The 27477-nt window shown below is 36.5% G+C and overlaps 1 protein-coding gene and 1 long non-coding RNA gene across 4 annotated transcripts in view; one reads left to right on the forward strand and one right to left on the reverse strand.

The window, feature by feature from the left end:
• The window catches only part of LOC140326820 (uncharacterized), a 135557-nt gene extending 111787 nt beyond the window's left edge, over positions 1-23770 (reverse strand). The window contains exons 1-2 of the long non-coding RNA XR_011919928.1: positions 23517-23770; positions 21407-21473 (exon numbers count right to left, since the gene is read on the reverse strand). This is a non-coding gene — a long non-coding RNA (uncharacterized lncRNA). The remainder of the gene's footprint in view (positions 1-21406; positions 21474-23516) is intronic.
• Positions 1-27477, forward strand: part of MYOZ2 (myozenin 2) — a 55207-nt gene that overhangs the window by 10205 nt on the left and 17525 nt on the right. For 2 of the 3 annotated variants that reach the window (XM_072405776.1, XM_072405774.1), the window contains exons 2-3: positions 14453-14534; positions 26233-26420. In XM_072405776.1, the coding sequence (XP_072261877.1) occupies positions 14465-14534; positions 26233-26420 (258 nt within the window). In that variant the 5' untranslated portion in view covers positions 14453-14464. Of the gene's footprint in view, positions 1-5583; positions 5738-14452; positions 14535-26232; positions 26421-27477 lie in introns of those variants that run through there. The other variant, XM_072405775.1, reaches the window with a different exon arrangement.

A 27477-nucleotide genomic window follows, 5' to 3' on the forward strand; every position in this document is an offset into this window, starting at 1 on the left:
AATATACTTTAAATGCCTCAGAGGCAGAAAGAAAGATCAAAGATGCCAACTATATATGCCAAACACACACAGTAATAAATGTACTGCCCACTCTGGCTCTTCAGAAAAAAAAAAACAGTGCAAGAGAGAAAAACTAAAAGCTTTACATGTTTGCTGAAAGGTATGCACAAGTTAGCAAGTTAGTTTCATGTCGCTTTGTTCCATATTGCTCTGTCATCAAACCAGCTTGGATGATGCACCTTTGGAGGTGCTAAGGAAAGGTAGCAAGCATCCTATTCATCCAGTCATTTGGTACCAAGTTTTTCCATTTAATAAAACACAGCTTACTTAGTTACGTGTTCTATATATATACTTAGATAGAAACACAAGTTACCAGCATGGAATTGGGAACATGAAAAAAAAGCTTTAATTACACCGTGTTTTCTTTTTAAACTAAACCCCAGGCAGATTTAAAAAAACAGATTAAATGTTCTTCAATAAACTATAAATTATGTGAATAACACGAATGTCAGTTTCCAACAGATATGTCAGATATTTGCACTTATTGCATGAAAGCCTATGGCTAATGCTAATTTACAATACTAATATTAATTTACAATTACAATAATGTTACACTAATAATTTAGGGAAACGGATCCTTTTTGAGTGCCTTGTATGTAATATAAGAAGGAATACATTACTTTTTATTTATTTATATTATGGAGTATATACACACACAAAAGCACACATACAATATATATTTGTAAAACTCCCCTGAAGGTAAAATGTTTCGGGATACGAGACCTATTATTTACTCTGTATTTTTTGTATATTATAGACTCAAATAAATGGCATATATGATATAAAATTACCTTGAAATTTATATTTTTTTCTGTGCAAAAGGGTATTTTTTGTTTTTTAAACCTTCATATAGGACCAAATATTTTTAAATGTAAAAATTATTGTAATTAACAAATTTTATACTATTATTTAGCTTGAAATATTACTTTCTCTTTCAAATACTATTTTTGAAGTTGGGTGAATTTGAATTGAAGTTGCGTCAATTTTCTTTGAAAGTGAGAAAATTTTCCTTGAACTCGGTGAACGTTCTATGTATTTGTATTAAACATTCTTTGCAGTGAGTGAATGTTCTTTAAAGTTGGCCAAACATTAGCAAACATTCAGCAAACATTGTTGCAAGTTTGATAAACCCAGTGTTTGAATCGAACCCAATTAAAACCTAGGATAGAAGAATATTCCACGCAAATAATTGAATGCTCTTAGGTGTACTCTGAACTTCAAGGAAGAATAATCACCCAATTTTAATGACTGCTCACCCTAACTATATATATATATATATATATATATATATATATATATATACAGACCTGCATTTATGTGAAATCATTTTTTTAACTTTACTATCAGGACAACAAATTAGAGAACATTTTTGTGACTATAAGTGGGGGTCTAACTACTAAGCACAGTGGGGTGAATGCAGAAGATGGACACGTCTGGAAGCGTCACGTTCTATGCATACAATAGAACATTTCTCTCCAATGGAGTCATGTTTGGAAGCACAGGAGGTGCAAGTGGGAAGTGTTTCTATTCTTTTACAGGAGAACTCTTTTTGGCCAATTTAATTTTGGAGATAGAGTTTGGGTTATTGGGTTTGTTCTCTGTAAATGTATTTTATTCCTTAAGAAAACACTGCACGTTGCATGAACTATTAAATCCTTAGAAGTAAGAAAATGAATTAAACTTCACATTGGAAGCTCATAGTAAAATCTATTTTCCCACGTGGACTGGTTCTTTGTTTATGTAGATTATAAAGATACTTAAACATTATTACTTTCACGTTTTCATAAATTGTGTTCACAAATGCTTTTTTGTCTGCCTTTAAAACACTGTACAGCAAAACCGCCCATGGTGCTTGAAAAATAAGCAATAGAATTTCAATATTTTTCTACAGGAAGTTCAACAGTTTAGCAGACAGAAGAGCATGCCATATGATGGGAGGGGATCCTACAGCACAAATGTTACATTATTAATATTTTTTAGTATAAAGATAGTGTTTAAAGTGAAACCCATCTATTATCAACATACTAGTTGCCTAACTATCATTCTTTTTTTTTTTTTTGAGACACTAACCTGCAACAAGCATGCATATCAGCAACGTCAACATAAAGACAGCAAATTTTTTTGACACTTAGAAAATACTGAAGACAACAGATCAACATGTAAGTTAGGAAATAAGGGTTTTCATTAGGAGAATCACTGACAACCTGCATACCACATCACAGTTGAATTCGTTTAAATAATATGTGGTTTATCATGTTTTTTACGTAGGTGCTCTGTAGAATTGACTGCTCAGCCTGACATTTATAAAACTAATAGGTGGAGAATCTACAATCTGTACCTAAAAACAGAAAATTACTTGCATATAAATGTTACAGTAGTAAGGGAGTTTTATTGTAATTGTTTCCTTTAAATAAACCTTGATAAACCTTCAAAACATCAGTTCCCTAGAACCTCCTCTAGTATAAATATGTATATAATGCATATAAAAGCAAGTAGGTTTTATTACGTAGTATATTATTCCATATTTACCTAGAAGTGAATCTGGTAAAGAAAAATTACAAGTAAAACATCTCGTTTCACCAGTTTTGTTGGAAAAAGTAGGTTTTTACACCTTACCAGCAATCCAGACTGCTCCTTCATATAGTTGTTTCTGTCTCATGAAGACCTGAGTGAGGCCAGTACCCAAGAACCCAAGATAGGTTAGGATAGATAGGTACATTAATGTTCTTTTACAAGAATCATATGTAGATCATTTAGAAAAATAGACCTTGTATAGTGCTAGAATGTGTGTGACAGGTGGCCCTGAGCTCACTTAAGAGAAAAGATATCTGCAAAATATAATCTACCTAAATAAAGTGGTGACTAGCCTCAAATCTTATAGAAGCACTGTGAAATAACCACAGCAAGTAGAGCCAGCAACCACATTCTACAGACATCCACAAATGCATATTGAGGTCTAAATTCCTTGGTCTCCAAAACCCAAAAATATGAGACCTTTCTTTTCTTTGTCAGTGGCTACATATTTCTTTTTTGGATAACTTTTCACTCTCTAAAAACAGTATCCCAGTATGCACTAAGTATGTATGCACAGTTAATAAAAGTCCACAATCAGATTTCAGTATCACCTGCAGTTCTTACTGCTTCTTCCTACCAACCTCCATGCCACTACTGCATCCTGCATTTGCACAAACTCTCCAACGTTGGTACATTCTGCACACATACCATGTAGCCTGTACAAGAACATTGGTATTAAAGGTGATATATATATTTAATGGGATTTTGCCCATTTGCAGAGCTCATGAATTGACAATGATACAAAGTTTGTACTTCTGCAAACCAAAGTCACAAAGAAAATAAACACAAGTAAGTAAAACTGCCTAGGTTCATCTGACAGAGCATCAGCATCAGAGGGTCTTCCAATGGGCCTAAAGAAGGATTTAAGTACCCATTAAACAAAATACAGCTAAGGGCCTAAAAATTTGCAGGAGCTCACAAAATGTCTGATTTGAATTTTATGTGTACTTTAGTTTTTAAAAGGGCATATGTAGTAAAAACCTATTATATTGTGCAAACAGGGAACGAGGGACACTTGCTGGTTGCAGCTGAGAGAAAAATTAATCATTCAAAAAGTATTACTGGAATGTTATAAAGCTGATTTTTGTATTTGTCAATAAGCAAGTATTGGTACCAGGTCCTTCCACAGAATTGGAACCTGAATGGCAAAGAAAATAAAATAGAGGGTAGATAGCATGTGTCCTCTCTCGTGGCCATACCAGACACATAGGAGCCTGGATGGACAGAAAATGGAAGGGCAGCACCCCCCCTAAACATTTTAGACCCCATTGCTCATGGGCCTCCTCCTTACAACCTTTACCCAAATGCTTGTCTAGGTCTGCAGGAGATTCTAGTAGTGTAGAATCTGTTAAAGACAACAGTAAACAAAGCAGTCTGCTGCCATTTATTGGTGGGTAGTCAGCATGTCAATATTGCTAATTCGTACTTGTAATGAATTTCATGGGTTTACTGAGTAATAGGATTGTAAATAAAAGTATGTTTTAAAAAATCGGCAAGTATGCTTTGCATTTTTATTTAAATAGAGTACTTGTGGAAACAGTGTCTTTATTTCTAGAACAAGTTACCCTTTTTTTTGGAATGGGTATGGGGTACTATGTACTCCTTACTCATTCCTCAGAGTGAGGGGCAGCTACCTGAAAATCTTCCCAACAATTTTAGTGGTAGCGCATGTTTAGAAATATTAGATTTAAATTAAAAAGTCTGCTCAGCTTTTTCATACATTAAATAAAAAGAGTGATTATATGAAAAGCATGCATTTTGTTTCTGTGCCTGGCTACCTCTGTATGAGCCATACTGCAATGCAGCAACAGAGGTACTTCAGATCTTATCTAATGCCAACATACCTGGAGTTAGTATTGGGATCTTCCTTTAAAGTGAACCTAGACTTCATCTTAAAATGTTGAGAGTCCTAGGTAGGAAGTACTACAAGGTGTCTGCCGCTGCCAATAATTGCAAAAAAACAAAATAAAAAATGACAATTTCTTTCACATCCATGCAACATTGATCTGTCAATCCAATGATACTCTTGGGGCCCTATTTTAATGCAATGATATATACCTACAAGTGGTAAACAATTATAAAGAATTGCTCCTTGGTATAGTGAATCTTGCTGAAAAAGGAAAGGTATGCTTGATTTATCTTTTATGCCTTAGTTTCACACCTAATAGTGGAGTGTGGCATCACCATACTTCCAATGGAATCCCAAAGAATGCTGAGTTGGTTGCTGTACACCATTTTTCAAAATTCATAGGCAACACATAAATGTATGTGTACATGATACAACTAAAGATATTAGGCCTGATTTATTAAAGCTCTCCAAGGCTGGAGAGGGTACACTTTAGCAAACCTGGAATTGATCTTGTCCAGAATCAAAACATTTGCTAACAAAGAGCAAACGACTTTTAAGAAATCCATTCCAGGTTTGCTGGATCACCCAGCTTCACTGATGAAAGTGTATCCTCTCCGGCCTTAGAGAGCTTTAATAAATCAGCATCATTAAAAAGACTTTTTAATGTTTTTTAATTGTAACCTAAGAGTTCAAAATTGCCTAATTGCGTAAGTAAAAGAATTGTGGAGGTAAAGTCATGTGCAAAGGCTTTTTTTGCAGGAGTATTTCTGGGCTGCAGAGCAGAAGGCAGCGGCAATGACAGAACACAAGTGCAGTTCATGTTACAAGAAAAAAGTTCTGACAGATGACCTCCAAACTGAGAAATACCATGTGACACCACAGCACATTGTTCTAACAAAGTCTAACATGTTGAAAGATACTCTTATCCTACAAATTACCTACAAGACAACAGTTCTACTCACTACCACTGTTATCAAGATCAGTAAATAATATCTAATAAAAAATCAAGACATTCTTGAGTTTAAGTTTCATTTATTCTAAGCCTAAACCATAGGCGAGGTTGAAGTGTTAAATCTATTTTTAGAGAACTGATGTCATTGAGATGCCAGGCTGTGTAGAGTGAGACCACTGGTTTGCCTCCATACCAGTTACTATGCGTAGAAAGCCTGTCCAGGAGTTGGAAGGTCATTCAGACTCATAGAAGAGGAAGAGACAATTCATCCAAGGAGGCTGCTTGCTTTCCATCCACCAAGGGTACGTACACAGTTGAATTTTTATCTTTAGTTGAATTTTTATCTTTAGCTTAGTTGTATTTGACACATAAGGGGAGGTAACTATAGTCCTTTTTTTGTTATATATTATTATACTTTTTTCTTCAGGATGCTTTATAATGATAGATAGTTACAGTTGCTGTCTTTTTAATTATATTAAAATTTAAAAAACAAGTGCAAAATTGAATTTAGGGCATTATTTGTATTATGAACGTCTTCCAGTGTTATGTACAGAATTTGGTTTCTTTAATAGATTTCAGTGTCTTTAAATGTTTATGACCTGGATTGCAGCAAAGGTGATGGAGCTTAGAGGATCAGCTACATTTCTGCACTATTTATGAACATCCGAAATGGATGATTACATTCTGCATGAGAATAAAATGTTGCCCTGATTTTTATACTATAAAAACATTATTATATTTTTGTCTCTCCCTACTAAAACTTTTTTTTTTAATCTATCAGAAAAAATGTATAATATTGTAGCTATGATGGACAGGTGACAATTGGGTGCAGGGATATTATTTGCATTTTTATGTTATTTCTTTGCAATTTAAATACTTATATCAAAGCTTTATTGACAGTATTTAGTATAGGAGTGATTAACACGTTCCAACATAAATTGCTTCTAACCACATGGAATCAGCTTGCACTTTGGTTTCCTTACAATAGATTTGATGCACAAACAAGTGAAATATGCTAATAATCTAATACGCATATGTAAAGATTGGATTTTGCTTCAGCCCTTTCTAGAAGTGTCTACAGCAGGCACCCAGCCACCATTCTGATGCTTTTATAAGTTAAGAACCCGGCCAGTTATGAAGATTTACGTTGCTAGGCGACAACTTTTGTATCTTGCTCTAAATATGAACATCAAGATCTATTTATGAGAGGCTACGAACTAGTACTTATCATCATGTTGTTTTGTACAGTTTTTAAATGAGAGATTTTTCATGCTTTTAAATTTTACAATATAAATATATCTATTATTGCTGCCTCTGTTCACTTTTATTAGTTAGTCAAAGAAGCATGTATGGTGCATACAGCAGTCCTACTGTTAGGTTACCATGTAGTGGTAAGGTTGCCACTACTTCTAGCTTAAAATACCAATGTTTTTTCCAATAACATTGGCAACAAGGCAAGGTGGCAACCCAATGCAGTAGCCACAGTGTGACAACAACAGAAATTAATTTCTCTGGGAAACCTTGTGATGGGTGAGCACTGAATGTTGCTAAAATGCATATATACAATAAATAAATACATACACACTTGCAGCTGTACACATTACTTTGATTGAACAGAATATATACAAAACAGACAGTTACAATAAAGTGTTAAAAATACAGTTAACATTTCTTACTACTGTGAATATTGCACCTTTACTGCATGGCATGACCAAGTAATGTACATACTTTACTATATACACTTGTATATCACCCTTTACTTTCTCATGTTTTGACATTTTTTTTACATTTACCATGCTTATTGAAGCTTATTGAAGTCATTTGAGTTTGCAAAGCACATAATAATCATTTCCCACGTTTTTGCTTTGTGCTGTATTCCTTGTATTACTGTTGGCTTCAGCTGTTATTTTCCAGAGGCTGCACAAATGTAATGTGTGACTCATGTGTGTCTTTATACATAGATACAAAAGAGTGTCGTGCACTGTGTTATGGTGTAGGCTTATAGTGTATAACACAATGCAACACCGGAAACATCATAGAGGCTATAAATATTGGCAAAAAAGCAAAAGCCATCTGGGATTTTATATATAAAAAATGGCCCCACATACATATGTGAGTTGACTGTAAATTCAAAGTACTGCTGAAATAAATTTCAGTGTTTTTTTATAGTAGCGTTGCAATTATAATAAGTAATTATGTATAATGTGGACTCTTCCTTTTGAGCAGCTTTACTCATTTGAGCTGCTTAGTTGTAATGCATCTCTAGCATCTTCATTTCATAATGATCCAGACCAAACTTTTGACTTAATGCCCAGCAGTCGTGTGGTTCATCCTTGACCTGTTCCTTATGTAATCTTATGAATGGCTCAGCAGGAAGAGACATTTATTGGTCAAATGGAAGCAACAATTATTTTGTGCACCAATTTGATGTTTTAAAGTAAACTGGACTTGACATTTTTTTAATTAGCAACATTGCTGGTTAAGCTTTGCCCCCCTTCCTAATTAATATTATTACACAGTATTTATATAGCGCCAACATATTATGCAGCGCTGTACAAAGTCCATAGTCATGTCACTTAGAATGTTTGTAGGCAGTAGATGTGTTGGCATTTGACAGCTACATTACAGGGGGCATTACTATCCATATAGGCAGGGCTTGAAGCAGAAACCTATTTATTTTCTAAACCCATCCCACCACTCTTCACTTCAACCTGAGGCTCCCCCACACTCAAAAATAAAGTTACAAATATATTTTTAGGTTCAAACTAAGGGATCAAGTGATCCTTCTGGACTCCCCTACTGGCACCTTGCCAGCCACTTTCTTACTAGCACCACAGCACTGGTTCCTAAAGAACCAATGTCTGCACATTTGACAGATGGTGGCAATGAGTGGCACCAGTACCGCTCTCTTCCACCCCATTCTCTATGGGGCTGTTACTGGGAGGAGATACATGTAACATCTCCCTAAAGGCAGCATCTCCCTAGCAAGAGGAAGCATTAAGCATACTACATACAACCTCATGTCCACTGTGAATATAGCCTTAGGGTCTTCTAGTTCAGCGGTTGCCAAGCAGTGGTCCGCGAAAAACTTTTGGTGGTCTGCGGCTTTGGCCGGTGCGGCCCCGAGTGGGGCCAGGAGAATGACCTGGTTGGGCGGACGCACTGGCCAGAGCTACAGAGCATGTCCCATGCACGGATTGCAGGCTCAGGGAAGTGAGCGGGTTGTGTCTCTGGGCACAACCCGCTTACTTTCCCATCGCAGGCTCAGACCTGCGATGGAAGAGTGGGCGGGTTCTGGCATCCTGACGTCACTAAAGGGGAAGTTTCATCCCCTTTGAGTGACACTCGGCTCCCTGCACATGCGCGGTCCAGAGCCTGTAAATTTAGTGGTCCGCTGGTCCGAAAAAGTTGGGACCTGATACCCTCTTCTCCTGGAGAGGTGGCAGGGCTTGGTTCTTACTGTACTGAATGGCAGACACAAAATGATGTGTGAATTCAGTCCAGTATAGTACTGCTCCTATGTCAGGGCATGTGAACATACTACCCCACCCCATACCATGTCAGCATCTAATAGTGAAAAGGGTCTTTCTGCATAGGACAGCTTTCAGTGAAGAAAGTATTGCAGCAAACAATATTTTTGTTTTCTTCTTTTTTTCAAGATTGTTTTTATAAACCAGAGTTCAACTTGTATCTCAGTCAAGGCCCTAAATGGACCTAGGATATAAAGGAAGAACACCAGGTTTGATTTGAAGGTTGACATGGAACCTTTTCTGTTCTATAAGGTTTGTGTACTAAATCACTGTTGTTACCTATTAATATAGTTAAGTATAGTTTAAATTGATAGGTCAGGTTCACAAAGTAACAGTATCCTGCTTGTTTAAAGCCAATATGTTACATGATAGGCATACTCATACTGTTCTAGGGAGGGCACTACAAATAAACAGGGACTGGTCCATTTCAACATTTTCTGGTTGACTCCGATTTCCTTGACTCAATGAGCCCCTTCAGTGAATCATTCACCACCCCAGGTGTTAGGGGCCTGCAGTTATAGTAAAACCCATTTAAAGCCTCCTAGACCTGTTTGTCATTGCCCACCCCTGCATGCAATTAATTTATTCACTGCATGTAGTACTGCTAGTATTGCTGGGGTGTATGACAGGGCGACTTTTTGCAGAGCAGATAATGGTGGGGTTGCTGAGTGAATCTGCTAATTAGCTGACTGAACAGCAGTGTGTTCTCTGGTTGCCAGGATTGTTGTATGTTTAAGGTAGCAAATAATAAAATGTTTACAAAAACAATAGAAAAATATTATCAATATAGCTGACATGTCACCTATGATGCAACATAGATGGAAAATAGATTTTTGCAACCTAGCTATTGCATGGATTCTTATCCACTGCTCCATGTACTGTATGTCTTATTACTGACACATCTTCAAGTTGTCCATACAGTACTGGTTATATCATTGTACATGTTTCTGCATGTGTCAATACAGTACCAAAAGTGTTACTGCAAACATTTTTCTGGTTAAGTTAAATTTTACTGTATGAGTTGTATACATTTTTCAGATTTTTTTTTGTTCTATAGTGCTGATTATGATTCTGTGCAAATATTTTTGGCTTTTTCGGTATGGTACGGAACATTTTTCTGCAGATGTTTCTGCCTGTGCCAATACATTCTTGACTTTGTCTCTGTTGATGTTTCTGTTTAAGTTAATTAATACATACGTAGATATAATATCGTAAGTGCTGCTAAATTGAACTTATTTCTATATGCTGAGTCTTAATAAGGGAGGGAACAAGATAGCTAGTGTAAGTATTATTAAGTAGTATCCATTAGCACATAGACACAACTTCAATGTTAGGAAGATAAAGGGAACATTTCTGCAGTTGCCCCGCCTCCCTTCACTTTGGCATATTTGAACTTAGCCAGGCCGGAGAAGCAATGTTTTCCACATTACAGCCATTACTCGGTTAGACTGACCAAGACTCTAGTGTAGTTGGGAAACAGGGCAGCACCAACACTTTCCATACCTTTCACCCCACCATAAATACTGCCTTACCAACTTTGGAAAGTTCCCAGGTATGCATTCAGTGTTCTAATGTTATGTGCTGTATTTTGCTTGATATATTGGGTGTGATTTATTAAAGCTATCCAAGTCTAGAGAAGATAGAAAGAAAGATTTAAAAATCCATTCCAGGTTTGCTGGACCACTCAGGTTCTCCCATGACAATCTTTCTTAGCCAGCATTGAAGAGCTTTAATAAATGAGGCCCAATGTGCTTTCAGTGAATTGTTTATTATTTTATAATTGGCACTAGTAATTAACTCTCACTGTTAGGTGTGATCTATTAAATGGGGACACCACTCTTGTTTCTCCTGGTTATACGGTCCCACCCTGGTTGCAGGTATTATTATTTTAATATGTTGCCTTTGTCAAGTATGAAGTACACTCCTCAGTGACATAGGAATAATTATTTACCAAGCTCCCTAAAAGTAAGTTTGTATCAAATTGATTCAGCTGAGGTACTGACAGACAGGAAACTTGATATTTTGTCTAATTAGTGAACTCCTATAAACACAACCACTATTTAATTGAAGACAGATTCCATTTAAAAGGGCAACAGAAGGTGAAATGACTATGTGTAAAGTGGAAATGGCCAATTAGATCTTAAGTGTATATATGGTCAACATTTTTTCATTCTTAATTTATGAAAAAAAAAATTAAAAAGGTTAAAATCCCTTTTTGTACCACTGGGGAAACCTCCCCTTACTTCTTTTTATATAGACATAACAGGAAGTTAGAATAAATTTAACATAATTTTCCCCTGTACAGATGTTTACCATATTGGAATTATCTCTTTCATCTGGGGACATATCTAACGCCTACAAATTTTATTCAGAGCAGAAAGGTTTTGCCTACACTCTAAGTATAATGCAGTGAAATTACTAAAATGTATATAATTTAGTAATATTTTAGAGCACAGTGGCTACATTTTCTTTGTAACAACATAATCCTGGGCTCAATTATTACGAAAAATACTATCCATTATTGTATTCTCTACCCTGTGTTTAAAAAAGCATCCTGGTTGGATAGCCAGGATCTGACTACACTGGCTTCCTAGGATTCTATTTACAAAGTTGTAAATGAGAAATTCACTATAACATTCTCTGGCTGAGAATCTTCCAGGTCCATATGTTTCAATTGCAGTAATAACTTCTCCACCAAGGAATGTTTCAGTGAAAGTCACATTCACTATGAGAATAGACCCCCTAGAGTTTGCTGTTGTGTAAATATAAATATTTTTGGTCATTCAATAAAAAGATCTCGTAGGGATTTTGACTGATATGTTGCAATCAATGTTCCATGGACTACATTGCATGATACGTCAGCACAATATAAATAAAATAATCTATAATGATAGAATATATAAACATAATTTAAATAAGAATTAATTTAAGCAACATACAGGTGTTCTGGAAATGTAATCATTATAATATCACTATTTTCTATAGGTTAAAACACTAAGCTTTTTTTAACTTTATGGGTTAGGGTTCTGTTTTTAGCTTTATAGGTTGTCTAAATAAAAGCATGTCGGCTGCAGGCAGTATTCTATGTTGTGACCCTATGCCTGTGCTTATAGCTTGTCCTTGACGTCTCTGTAACAGTATATAGTTACTTCTAAAAACACATGGCTCCAACCATAGATGAGACCACATACATTTATTTCTGTGCCCCTAGGTTCAACCTGTCATACTTACATTAGATATTTTTACTTGATGTTTGTAATACAGTTCTTCATCATATGATATTGGTAATGATATTTACGTAAATGTGTTTCAGCAATCTAATCTAATTGCACTGTCATTGTCAATAAGAAATGTTTTCAGTCACATTGAAAAGCTAAAACACTATTGCTATTTGATTTTCTTAGAAAAGAAGTATACGCATTTCAGCAAGCCTGACCAGGTATGGGTTAGGGCACCAATAGATGGCAAATTGCATGAGTATACAGAAAATCCACCAACAAATGCAATTTTATCCACATTTCTAGCTTTCCAGAATATCAAACAATGTACATTTTCAGGAGCATACAATGTGCAATGAATCAAAGTAAGCCATTTTGGTACAGGACAGAAGCCTGTGCAACTGTGTGAGACTAAAGTGGAGAAGTAGAGAAGTTGGCAAGGAATGGAATCAATGCTGTAGGCCTCAAATATTTTTGATATCTAAATATGTAACTGTTTCTCTTGAAAAATAAACTATTTTACCCATACCTTTTAATTTTTATTCTACAGCCACTTGACCACATATCCTTCCCTCTAGCAGTGGTCTTATCTGGATACAGAAGAGCAGACAGTGTGCTGATATCACAAACACAACAGAAAAGTGCATGTGTATGGAGATACAATCTGATTTACACAGATCTGTGTCAGTACTTGGCGTGTACAGGATCACCCGATCTTTTCCTATTGAGATCCAACCTCCAGCATACAGACTGGTCTTTCACCAGTGGGATCTCACCTGAAGTACCCACTCTAATGTTTAGGCACTCCTCAGTTATTCACAAGCTCGTATTTGTCAAACTGCATATTGAGCAATATCTTTGTCCTCTCTATACAGATGTGTGTATTAGATAGAACACATTGGACTTTTCCCTGTATCCTGCCTCCTACACAATTGGGAGATTTCCTGTCTTAAAGATCCAAAAGTAAATTTAAGGAAATCTCTCCAAAGTAAAATTTTCACCCTAGAGATTTGCCCTTGGAAGAGGTGACCCTATTTTGACAATGCAAAATTATGTTTTTTTTCTACTTTCTGTCTTAGTCACAATAGACACCAGGATGAAAAAAGTGGGTAATCTACCCAGTAGGGCCACAGACATCCATTAAAAAAAACTTTATGAGACCAAACCATCCCTACTTTCGTGAAAAAGTTTCTCATGTTCATACACTTTAGGATTTATCTATAACTTTAGAATTTATCTTATTCTCTGTATATCAGTATTGCTTTAACTTCATGTAAAATTATTAATTTAGAAAAAAGACCAGTGAGAATTTTTTCACAAGTAGGTTTGAAGTGAAAAAGAAAAATCACTGGAAGGTTGGCTGTGGGAAAGACATCTTCCCGGCCACCTGCCCTTTTTATTTGGAGGACAGGTCTGGGTAAAAGAGTATGTGTGTTGGTGGTGGAGCCACTGGAAGGCAGTGGTTTTGGTAGTGCTGTAGAGTGCTGGGGGGACTCATTTTTGGCAGGGTGTTACACTAAATTGGATTAAACAGCTGATTAAGCCAGTAGTAGGTCCGCAAATGGTTGATATCAGCGCCTTAGCAGAATAGTGCAGCTGAAGTTCAAAATTATACAAAACCTCTGGTGCTTTCTTCTGAAGATACTAGGAAAACGCCTGATTGTCAATAAATACTTTCAGTACTTTTTTAGTCACATGATCTAGGGCAGGGATTTAGGAAGTACTGAGGTCTTAAGGTCATAAAGGCAGCAGGACAAATCGCATTTGCAGAAGGAGGTGCAGACCTTATTAAGGGGGTCTGTCATTTTTTATAATTTAGTTAATGCAATATAGGAATTGCTGTAAAGCAAACAGTTCACACTTAACTGTCTTACTGCCCTAACTCTATTGGGGGTGTAGTGAGAATCATGTTTACGAATCTTCTGCATTAAACACTACTAGAAGTGTCAGATATTGGTGCACCATCTCCAGGGGCAGAATGAATTATAGTGCACAGTAGGGTTGACTAGACATCCAACACACATATAAGTGTTCCATATGTTATTGATCAAGATTATTTTATCAAGATTATTTCTTTAACTCAAAGAAAATGTGGCACAGATAGGTAAGCGTATTTATTGTTTGCTTTGCTAGAATGATTTTAGGTTTTAAAAGTAGTGAAGGGGTGTCTTTATTTAACCTCACAGCAGGTTACTGTACTATGCCACACTGAAATAGCAAAAAGCATTTTTTTCAGTGATCTGATGTTCTCTTTTCATTTATGTTTCAGGAAGAAACTAAAATGTTATCACACAGCGCCCTACAGAAAGAACGACAGGCGCAAGCCTCAGCCATTATGCAGGAAATCCAAGGTACTGGTACAAACAATTGTACTTTTACTAATTTACTAATTGTAATTTTTTTATTATAAATGTCCCGAATAAGTTGTCTCTGTATGGGTCCGCACACACTTACAGTATCATGCTTCTTTTGGCAGCCAAGCCCTTTGTAGTTGTCTGTTTGTGGTCTATTTTCAGATGAACAACTGCTGAAATGGAATGACACTGAGCAACAGCTGATAGATATTGTAATGGTGTTGTCTTTCATCTTTGTGTTTAGTGTTCTCCCCATAAACAGTCTTTACAGTTCAGGACTAGTAGCTAACATAATCTAAATACACATTTTACAGACTGGATATCCTAAGCCTGTGGTCCAGAATCAGCAACTGTGCCGTGTGTTTTCCATTAGTAGTATTGTCACATCCTGCTTCTAAGGGAACACGTATAAATGCCAGAACTTAGTGGAGTAGGGCCAAAGCTGAAGAAGACAGAATAATGGGTACACAGCAGTACAACTTGGAACACCAAGACATGGATTAATTGTGATTTATTAGGTAAGAGAGGGAACAGGATCAAAATATAGAGAACAGAGAATGCACAAGCAGAGAGTAAAATCAGAATGGTATAGCAGATTACTTAAGAAATATGAGGTGGGCACAGAATTTATTATCAGAACTAATAATCTCTCACAGACATCTTCAATGTGTATACATCAGCTATTATAGAAAGTTAAACCCCAACTTTAGACAAAGATAACACATGTAAAGGTTGTATCCTTTCTTAGATGGTAATCCTTGTTTGTGTGTCCACTGGAGAGATTTACCTTTTTTTTGTCCTGGTGACTATTATCAATTATATAAAAAATATGTAAAAGAAAATCCAAAATAATGGGTGTCACTGCAAAAGAAGAAAGGGAAATAATAATGGGGGCACAGCAAACTCCAGTCAAGATTAGCCAATACTTGGCCAGGTGAACTGTGCAGCTAACCTTTCACACACTTGTGGTACTTGCCACCATGTTTAACAGAAATACATAGCATTTACAGCATCTATCATTGTAAATTTAAAAGTGTCTCTACCACTTGCTGCAAAGCCCAGACAAGAATTTAACATATTTAGTAATAAAATGAAATTATACTTGTTTATGTGGGTGTTCGTGTGGATCTTTCGGGGTTCACTTTGATCATATTTGGCCATTGGGTAGCCACTAATGATGTAACATCATCTCCCGCTTCTAGGTCTATTCTCAGCACTTTCATTATTAGAGCTAGACTCCACACTAGCTCAGATCTTCAGAGAGAAAAAGTTATTCAACTTTTGTTTAGAGCATTCCAGGGATTCAGTTTAACCTGCCCAAGCCTTGCTTACCTATAATGGCACAACATGGGGCTGTCTGTTTCCCCCCCATATCTTTGTTTAAAGATAAAGTATAACAGAACATAGGTACAGCTCTTTCATCCATACACTGAACAATTTAAGGGACAAGATACACAACAATCATTACCCTCCCCCCAAATCAATTATACACATATTACCAAAAGGTAGGGAGTATTAAAGTAACCAAACCCTGTCCAGAGGTATTTTATCAGGTAGGTTCCAGGGGCTTGTATTCTTGGAAATGCATGAAGAGAAGTCAAGAAATCCAAATGTTCAGAAACTACCCCATGCTTCATATCCAGGATCACTGGAACCTTTTATTTTCTGAGATCAAATCATACCATCCAAGCTCTAGGGTAGCATACTAAAAACTACAAGATCATTTGCTGACAATTTATTACTTTTACCTTTCCTTCCTATGATTCCCAACCTAACAAAACCCCTGTAAACGTTTGATATGCTTTCTATTTTTAAATTTAACTAAAATCTATATTTGTCTCCACTTCCTAAGTTTTACAACGTTTTCAAAAAGTTCAAAACAGATTATTTAAACATTGCAAGGTCCCTTGGTTTGGGAGAATAACAATTTAAAAAAAGTTTTAAAAAGTTGCAGAAAATGCTACCTTTCTGACATTATCCAAAACTAATTGCAAATGTATAGTTTAATTTTTAGTAAAGAGGCTACGGGAGTTTATTGAAATATATAGAATATAACATCAAACTTTATTCTTACTTGGGTAAGTCTAGGTAAAACAAGTAAAACAAGAACTCAGGTAACCACCTGTAGCCAGTTCAGCAGCCAGCATTTATTGGCATTGTGGGCAGAAAACTGGGCCCAGTCAGGCAAGTGGTTGGCTGGAGATCAATCTTTACTATCTATTCCTGGGTGTTGTACACTTAGAAACTATTTTACTCTTCTGTTCAGTCCTTGGAAACTTGGTCCACCTGTTAGCCTTTACCTGCCCCTGCCTAACTATAGCTCTACATTCAGCCATATACATGTCATATTGTTGGTCCAGAGAATGTGCATAACATATCCCAAATAAGTGATATCAAAACACTTTCAGGATTTCAAATGTCACAAAACTTCAGTACAATAATTTTGCAATGTTTTTTTTATGTGATATTAATTTTGCCATATGGATGACCATTAACATGACGAGTCACTGGGCTGTCCATGTTAAGGGAATAAGCAAATCATATATAACCCATGCATCCAAACACAGATATTTAGGCGTTACCATACCATACTGCTGGTATATTTTGGTATTCTACTACTGCATTGTATGTCCTAATGCTGGCTTTGCTGTTTTTCTTACTGTTAATCATTTGATCCCTTTATTATTTAATGCTAAATAATGTTAATATTTATAATAATAATATTTGTAGATGGTCTTTTTTTGCAGCTGGAAAGGGTGGTTAGTTTTAGATCAGCATAACAAGTATTGTAATTCTTCTGGCATGTATGAAAACATGGTTCAGCCTCACCCTTGCACCAGACTGCCTTACTTCATGTACAGGGAGTACATTCCTGATACCTTAAGTACATATTTCACATTTCTTGTTATTCCTCTGTGTAATTAAATCATTGCTAGGTTCAAAGTGTGACTTCATCAGAATTCATCAGAAATTGTTATATTAGCCTCAAATGAGTTCACAAAGCCTTTTTCTTGCCAGAACTGTGTAATGAATTAATATGTTATGAAATATATTGCAATGTTAACATATTGTAGCAAGATACATTAGAACTGTTCTGCATTTATTACACCAAACTCTTCAAATGGCTTTTTTTGGGTAGGTTGCAAGGCTGGAGCTCTAGGGTGTGAATGATGGCATGTTATTCCACTAAGGCAGAGGTCGGCAAACTCCGGCCTTTAGGCCAGATACGGCCTAGCCCAGGGGTGGGCAAACTTTTTTGGTCAGGGGCCACAATCTGAAAAAAAATTTGTCAGAGGGGTCAAGTCGATGGTAGAGTGGGCAGGGTTATGCCACCATGACGCCCCTGAATGTGATGTCATGATGGCATGATGGCCCGCCCACCTTGCAGGCTCTGAGGTTGCGATGGGAGAGTGGGCAGGTTGTGTGCAGGGACAAGTTACAGGCTCTAAACTTGAGATAGGAGAGTGGGCAGGTTGTGTGCCGATCCAGAGGATGTGTTCCGCGGCTCTGGCGGGGTCCTTCTCCTGACCGTGCTCAAGGTGGCACCGGCCAGAGCCGTGGAACAACCAAAGGGCCGGAGAAACGTCCACATTGGGCCGTATACAGCCTGCGGGCCGTAGTCCGCCCATGCCTGGCCTAGCCGGTAGTTTGTTCCAGGCCTAACGCCCCCTGGCCGATCTGGCTTAATGCCAGCACGCAACGCGGAAGTTTGTACCGGCCGGTATTAGGCTGGAAAAGATTACCGGAGCCGCATGCGGCTCTTGAGCCTCCTCTTGCTGTGGCTCCCTGAAGGGAATTCCCTCTCCTCCGCAACGCATACAGAAGAGAGGGAATGTTCCCTATTTACCCCAGCGGTGGAAGGGATAACTTACAATGTCAGTAAAAGGTTCAGTTCCATTTAATAAAAACTATAATATTGTTATATTATTACAATGCATTTTTTTATTTGATTGTTATTGTTCTGCTCAGGTCATTGTGATTTGGGGGTTTTCTCCCAATTTTTGAAAGTATTTTGACTGAAAAAATCAGTTTGAAAAATTACCAAATTTAGGTTTTAGAGAAATGCCTATTGGAGAGAGAAGCAAACTGAGCCATTTAACTTTTTATTAAAATATTGCTTTGTGGAATTTTTGTAATAATGCATGAATTTACAACAAGGCCTTAAAGTGAACTTGATCTGCTTAGCATGTTGCTAAGGAAACAGCATTGCTGAACTATCATTGTTGGTCTTTAAATCAATTCTAGTAAAGCCCTCTTGGATCAAAGACAGATGGTCTTTCTATTATTTTTTATAGGTTTGGGCCACAAAAGAAAAATGCAACACAGGCACTTAGCTCCATTATTTTTTATTGCATAATCAAAACTTGTGAAATATAACAACAGTGCAGTTAGATTAAAAAAAATCATCCATAAAGCTCGGCCCTAGTGATGCTCATTGTATATCCTATTTGCACCCTATGTCAATTACAGAATATTCTACAGGGCCAGCTTCATCCTATATAATATCAGTAATTCATCGTTGCTCATAAACTTAGCACATCATCCTGTTGCTGTGCAGTAGATATGATCCATGGCAACTCGATTCTCTAAATGCAGCTGGCTTGCTTTCTTTACATTGTACTAAATTTTATTAAACATCCTCCAGTTAGATTGCATTTGTTAGGTAATACCACATATTTTACCATAACAGTGCTCACCTCAATGATCTTGAGTTAATGAGTATGTTCACATGATATCACTGTCATCAATGGAAAACACATAACAGAATTCTTTTCAAGAAAGTTGCCTTGAATTAACACGTTTCTTCTAAGTTGTTCCAAGAGCAACTGAAAGTAGCACTGTATGGTGCAATATACATGTATGTATTCAAAGTAATACAATACAAAGCAATTGTAATATCAATCTATCTATCTATCTATCTACCTATCTATCTATCTATATTTATTTTTATATATATATATATATATATTATAATTATTGGTATTTCACATTACAATGTTTAGGAAATTGTGAAATGGCCCACTTCTCCTACACCCCACAAGGAAGACCTGGAAGATCTGACACAAGCCTGCAACCAGTGATGTCCTAAATGTCCGAACTATTATTCTGCTTACCTGTTCAAGTCAGTTACTTACTAGGTAGTTAGACTGGGATGAAAATGACAATTGTGTCTTTCTATCCTCACTATATCCTCCAATATATGTACTAGTTTAACTTGGTAACCTTGGTAAAACATCATTTACAAAAAACAAATTGTAAAGTTGCATAACATGCTTCTGGAATGTCAGAAATGACCACACAAATCCCTCTTCTGGTAAAAAGGAATGTAGTATTACAGTCAGCTTACTGTAGAAGATCAGCTCAGGAAAAGCACATTTTCCTGCATTGTTCTTGATAATCCCACGAAAGGCCGGTATAAATACGCTTGTTTAACGCACAGTGAACAGTGTTGCTACCATTGTTATAAACCAGGATTTTGTGGGAACAGACCTATTAGCAATGATTTTTTTACTAATCAGTTTCCTTTAAAAACATACAGCTTGCTATAAAAAATATAATGCATCCTGTTTCCATTTCTACTGAAATGAGCCAGATATTGAACTGGAAAGTTTTATCAGTAAGGCCAAGGTACAGTAGGTAACAGTTACATATAAAATTGATTACCTTAAAGCTGTATATGTAATTTATTATATATAAATATAAAAAATATAAAACGTGAGGTGTCCATTGTGTTTAAACTAGAATTAAAAATCAAAAATTTCAAGAACAAAGTATTTTATCAAAATTAAACACAACATGTGATTCCAACCCCACCCCTTAAAATGCTGCATTATTTACAATTGGGTAAAAACAATTTTAGCATCCTGAAGAGCAGAACCAAATGACCAATACTTTGGTTAAGAGGCAATATTCCAAACAGCAACACTTCTAAAGGGGTCCCATGGAGAGTTTATTATTGTAATACAATAAGTCATAGTTAAATGATCCTCATTTTGCACCAGTTGTTGGTGGTTGATGTTGTTAATACTATTGTATAAATGCTTGTCCTTATCCTAAAGCTCTATTAATCAAGGCAGTAAATGGTAACAGAAATGTGCAAAGCTACACAGGTTGCTTAAATCGTCATTCATAGGTAATATATTTGGATGTGCTACTTTTCTAGTTGTGTCAGGTTCCATTGACTCCATGGAGTCCAAGCATTGCAGTGTATGTTACTTTGACTGTGAAGAATACCTTGAAGGAAACTGAAACTTAGTTTGTAATGCACATTTTGGTATGGAGTCTATGATGATCACAGAACATCTGAACAGATGTAACGCTTGTCATTTGTGAAGTTGAGCTCCAGCCCTACCAACAGTCTTGAACAGTTGTGATTGTCTTGGGCATAAATCTAGCAGATGTACAGTGGTCCCCAGAAATCATTTCATTGATGAGCGACCAGGCGGGGATGACCGTTGTACTTTATTATACTTACAGTATACATACAGAATAGCTCTGTATGTACACCGCTTGTTCTCCTGTCATTGAAAACTATCACACAAGATTGTTTACAGTGAAACATATCTGACATCTGTCTGACATCTGTGCAGGGCTCTACTTTAGGATTACAACAGTTAGCCGTTATGTTCTAAAGGCTTTTTATAATGAGAGTAGAAAAGAGAAAAAGTCTGAGTAGTTAAGGGAATAACAGCTGGGCAGAGCTGTTGCCACTCAGTCCACAAAAATGTTTTTTGTCAGTATACAACAGAAATTAGAGCTGAGTGCATTTCTGGCACCTAAATGGAATTATTTTGCTTTTGCTACATTTCCAATACAGTTAAAGGGATAAAACACAGAGAAATGCCCATGTACTTTTTTTTTGCACTAACCTTAACGTTATATACTCAGATTCAGTTCATTACTAAGTCACACAGTTACCCCTGGCCGGTCCTGGAACTGCAAACAATGAACAGATATTATTTTAGGAGAGATGTCTGCTTGTCTACAGTGAACCTAAGCTTAATCAAACAGTATTTAGTTTATTATAAAAATATTATTGTGTAAGGTGCTTAATAACCCTTTGACCTAACAATGAAAGCTAAAGAGAACAGAAACAGAACAGAAAATAGTTATTCGGTTGCAAAGCTACCATCAGACATTTCTGGCCCCCATACTAGATAAACTTCCTGGGCTCCCCTCCTCCATGTCCAAAAGGTCCAGCATTGCAAATGAATATTTATTGGTACAGATTAGTGCAGTGTTTCTCAACCATGGAACCCTAGGAGGCTGCTAGTACTGTAAAGTATTTCATGTTGAAAGATCACAACAAAGATTAAGTCATAGGTAAAGATAAATAGACACTAAGATTTCAGTGCCCCTGTTTTGAACCTTAAAGATAATTTTTTCACCAAATGTCTATTTAACACACTTTTACCATAGGTTTGGAATGTGGCTTTAAAAAATGTAGTATGCATAGTGAGGCACTCATACATTTTTTTAAATTCTGCTCCAGTTTACATATATCTGCCCCCTCAGTGCTCCACTTATATTATGAATGCTACTGGTAGGTCTTATCTTGTGGCTTGAGGTAGTTGTGAGCTCTAGAAATGGTCTCAGCAAATTAAGGTTATTTACAAAGACGGAGACTGTTTGTCTAACATAATAGTAAAAGTGTACATGTGTGTCTTCCATTCTTACAGTCCCTAATAACTGTATATTTTAGCTGTGCATTGTTGGCAAAAAAAAGAAAAAGAAAAGAAAGAAGAGTGTTTTTACAGCATTTTAACTGCAGTTTTACAGCAATAAAAGGTCATAATGAGTATATTTTCAACCATTATTACCATATATAATGGCAAGCATCATTCAGTGGAGACAAGTAAACATGCAATGAACAGGCCTAAAAATGTTTTATTACTGTACTTCTTAAGTGATGGCACCATAGAGCACCATCAGAAACACATTTTCCCTAAAACTTAACTTATGTGTGTGCCTAAGAGTATCCTTCCATATCAAGTGAAAACTGGCTAACCATAATTTTCTATGGACGTTCCTATAAAATGCTGTGTTTGCAATTCAAACACATTTGCATTTGAATAGCTATTGAAATGCATGAGTTTAAATGGCAAAGAGCATATGGGAAGAAAAGACTGCATTTGCCCTTCTTCGCTTGCAGTTCAAATTCACCTCATTAGGACAGGCAGTATTTAATGAAAGGCTGCACAATATAAAGTAGGTCAAATGTATAGTACTGAAAGTCAATGGGATTTTGATGCTTTCTATGCTCACTTACCCCAAGATACATGGCTCACTTACTTGAAGCTCTGTTCCTGCTGCTCCCCGCTGCCCACAAACCAAAGGCAACCTTAGTACTGATCAATGGTGAACTTGAGTGGTCAGAGGACAGGAGCAGGGAAAGATCTCTAACCAAACCTAAATGTAATTATAAGTATGGTACAGGGGAAGCATTAGCAACTGTATTTTTTTGTAATAATTTTTATTTAAAAATACATTTTTTTACTTACATACATGCAATATATACAAACAAAATACAGTAAAATGGTGATAGTCCTGTGGAGAAAACACAATATATTATGACACTTTTTGTCATACCAATCAGGTAGCAATTGATGAATTAAAAGCCTCCATTAATACAATTGAAGAAGATGTGCTCTAATATGATCCCAGTATTAGATAAAACTAATACCTGGATCTAGAACTTCAGGAATATTCAGTTTAGCAGTAGTGTTGGATCCATTAGAGCCCCTGTTATGCCAAACTTTGAATATACAGAAAACTTTGGAAGAATCATGTAGATTAATGATTAGTAAACTAAGGGAAAAATATAAAACTATGTAACACTAAGAAAAACAGCATCCAGCTAGTGCATCTGTAAAGTTTGTATTGCCATCTGTGTCACTGATAAAGAGATTCCCATCACTTGCTGGCAGGACAGAAAGTTATGGAAGTGTTAGAACTTCTAATTATATTTGAATTGCTTACCATGCCTTCTTGGCTTGTTAACAGGGGTAGAATCTCCCTTATGGGGTCACAGACAGGAATGAAAAGAAACCAAACTCTTCTTCAATTGAGCTACGCACTCCTCTTGGATTCTCTCTCTCTTGTTCTGGAATTTCCTAGGGGGCATATCATCACACAGGCATTGCTTACGGTACTCCAGGACCAAGCAGCACTTACACATCATTACATAGAATCCACTTAGTCCTGAAAGATGACTACCCCTCCCTCACTGTGCAGCCACTGGAGGAAAAAGAGGAAGCAGCCAAAATGTCACCAGAGTAGACTAGATACTTCAGTAAAAACTGCAGTAAAAAGACATGAAAAGGTTTAACCAGGGGGGTTTCAGGGGGTGAGAAAATGGTTTTACTTTAAACCACAATGTGCACAGGATTCATTTTTTAACCTTCTTTTCTTGGCACCTGCATTTATTATGAATGCAAATCAATCAACTGGGGACTCCTCAGGACATAATTTTAAATGGCCATATTAATTACAAATCCCTACATTACTGTATTATTACATTTTAAAAGTAAGGATGGTTTATGTTTGTAAATATGTTAACTCCAGATAAAGAATTATATTTGTTTTGCTGATAAAAGAAACATAAGAACTTTGGCATATTAGCTTACCATTTTTTATGAGAAGAAGGCGAACAGTCTTTAAAACTGAATATTTTGTTAGGCCAAGAGTAGGCTGTAGTACGGAAATAAATATTATTACAGACCACAGTCCAGACCATGCTGCTTTCAGATCTTTGCGAAACAAACTTTTAATTTCCACTTTTGAATTACTAGGAATTAGAAGAAACAAGTGTGTTGTCTCCCCAACTGCTTTGGTAGGCAGTAAGCCAGGGAAAATGTGTGTGATCTTACTTGATCTAGACATGATGACGATATTGCCCTGACCACATGTCTGGCATCTGGATGAGGTGCCAGTAGTTATGGCATATGTAGGCTTCTGTTGTGCTCCTGACATTGATTAGGACTTGACAGAAATAAGAACAGATTTGATTTAGGAAGGCAGCTTTGGAAATGTGTCATAGCGAATAGTTACACAATGCAATTGTGTTATCTGAAAGAATTACTTTTTTCTTTTCATAATTGGGAAACCAGTTACTTTAAATAACATTTTTTTTAATTAAATATGAACTCCAACCACATGTTTAATTTTGTTTTGGTTGTTGGTTTGTTGAATCACTTGCTAGTCGCCCACATCTCTTACAAAATTCCTACCTAATTTTCCAGTACAACAAACTTCCACCCCCAATAACAGACATTACCACATTCTACCAACAGAATCTCTAGAATTTGAAATCAATGCCTAGAGTGTAAAACATGTGCTATGGCCTAGAAGGATGATGCACAAACTACTACTACTACCAGAAATTTTAGGAGTCTAAAGACGGACATAACACGAAATTCAATCCTTTAGAGTCAAAATATAATTTCATTTTTGGGTTCATTTGATAGTTAAAGTTCATTTGTCATCCAAATGTAGAATTAGCATTAAAAAGCCCACTAAGATGAATTTCCCATTCCTGGCAAAAAATGGAATTTCATCCAAATTTTCTTTTAAGGATAGACAGAATAATTAGAACATCTGCCTGTTTCAATTGCTATATTCATCTCCCACTAACATTGCCAATCCAAACCTGTCACAGTGTCACATCAGTGGCAAAGGTCCATTTAAAAATAGAAATACACAAAAAAACCAACAGAGCTTCTAAGGTTCTAAGACTTCTCAAACTTGTAAAAGTTCTTTTTAACACACTTTAATTATTAGTTCAAATTTTATTGCTGGCAGACATCTGTATACTTTTATAATATATACCATTTGCTTTTAATTTCTATCTAGATACCTGCTCTCTTGCACACCTTTCTTTACATTACTGGGATTTAAAAATAATATAGCATAAAAAAGGACTTGCAAAACCCCCAGTAAACATATGGGGCAACTGATAACCCTCAGTAAATGGTACAGATAGCAAAACCTCTAGTAAAGTGCTATGGTCAGCAACAACCTCCAGAAAAATCTCAGGGCCAGAAATAAAACCCAGTAAAGTATCAGGTCTACCAATATTTAATATCTTTAAATTTATCTTCCTGTAAAGCAGGCCTACTTCTGCCCATTTTGGGGCACTAAGCAAGACATTCCTGGTGGACACCCCCCCCCCCCCACCTGAATCAGTAAGTCAGCTCCATAGGATCACAATATTGCATACACTGTATCAGGCTTGGCAGACTAATGCTAATACAAAGGAAATGAGAATATAAACACTTACCTGCACTTTTTTGTCCCCCCACCGGATTCCCAGACAGCCCTTACTTCTAGCCAAGCTACAATGAAGAATTACTCCAGCTAGCACTTTTTCTATCTGGCAGCCCTTGCCATCCAGGGCACACATCATATTTCTAAAAAGTTTGTTTACACTTGCCACAACAATGTATTCTCTCTCTTGCTGATCCACAGTCATATTGGAGTCAAGACCCTCGTTCGTTGAAGTGACTTTGAAAGAACCATCAATTATCAACCTTTTGCATGTTAAGTGAAATCTTCCAGAGACAAAAGCACCCATTTAATCACATTGCTATAGAACAAGATTTTAAAATCCTAATAAATCTTGCACAAGAACATTACTAATAATTCTGAAGCTGCTAATTGTCTCAGAGGGAAAAAATGTGTTTTTGTGTTTTTACAGAGTCAGAAAACCTTGACTTTGGAAAAAAGATAAGTGTGCCTAAAGACATCATGTTGGAGGAACTGTCTCTGCTAAGCAACCGAGGGGCAAGACTTTTTAAGATGCGACAAAGGCGATCTGACAAGTACACATATGAAAACTTTCCTTATGAAATGACGCCACAGACACAATCAAATATATCTGCAAGTGTAAGTATGAACTTTAAGATTAAAAATAGTTTACGAAAATAATTTTATTCAATAGTTAAAATTAAAAAGCAGAATCAATCGTCTAATCATGACAATGACCACTTTCTCACTTTAAGATTAATAATAATTTAGGAGAAAAATAATTTGGCTTCACTATCAATGACACAATTTATTTGAAACCATCATTTGTCTTGGAGTTTAAAAAGTGTACTCTGCTATGTAAAGACTGCTGCATAAATTTCCATAGGTTGGCACAATAGTGTGTTTTGTGGGCCTGATTTACTATCCATAGAATGATAAAATGGATAAGGTATTGGGGAGGTTCTCTGTAATTTTAGGCCCCTAAGCAGGGGGGGAGGTGAAATCCTTTTTTTCAAACAGTTGTCCCAAGTTAAGGAGAGGACAGTAAACCTCCCAATGGGATGCATGCCTCATCAAAAGAGAGATTCCCTGAAATTTGGGAGAGCTTATGACCTTTTGACTTGGATCAACATAACCTAATTTCTATTCTGTAGAGACCCAGTTTAGTGCTCAATGAACCTGGCTCCAACTCGAGCCTGAGGAACAGGCCATCTGGTTTGGTCAGGTGGACCAAGTGTCAAGGTGTCCTTGTCCAATGTCTGGACCCTTGCACTGTAGGGGGATGAAGGGTTCAAAGCCCTTTTGCCTTTGAGAGATGAAACCATAGTGATGCACCATGTGTGCTTTTCATATTTAATTTTTTTCACTGCAACGGTGCTCCACTTTGTCATTGTGATGGTCTAACATGACTTTTATAGGACTAATAACTTATCTAAATAACAATTATCTAGACTATACCAATTACCTCTTGGCTATAACCTTGTAACTAATTTGCGGAACTGTGTACAAATTCTCTGCTGTACAAAGAGATAGATTAATATCTGGAGACATTAAAGGTTTAGTTCCCTCAACATTTATCTGCTGGTACCACAGGACATTTCCTTGTTTTCTGAACTTTATCAAGGATAGAACGTTGTTTTATGTTTAATGAATTTGTTTTAATGGTTATTTAAGATAACCATTATTGCTAATGATT

This window comes from Pyxicephalus adspersus, chromosome 3 (assembly GCF_032062135.1).
Source record: "Pyxicephalus adspersus chromosome 3, UCB_Pads_2.0, whole genome shotgun sequence".
Taxonomy (NCBI): domain Eukaryota; kingdom Metazoa; phylum Chordata; class Amphibia; order Anura; family Pyxicephalidae; genus Pyxicephalus; species Pyxicephalus adspersus.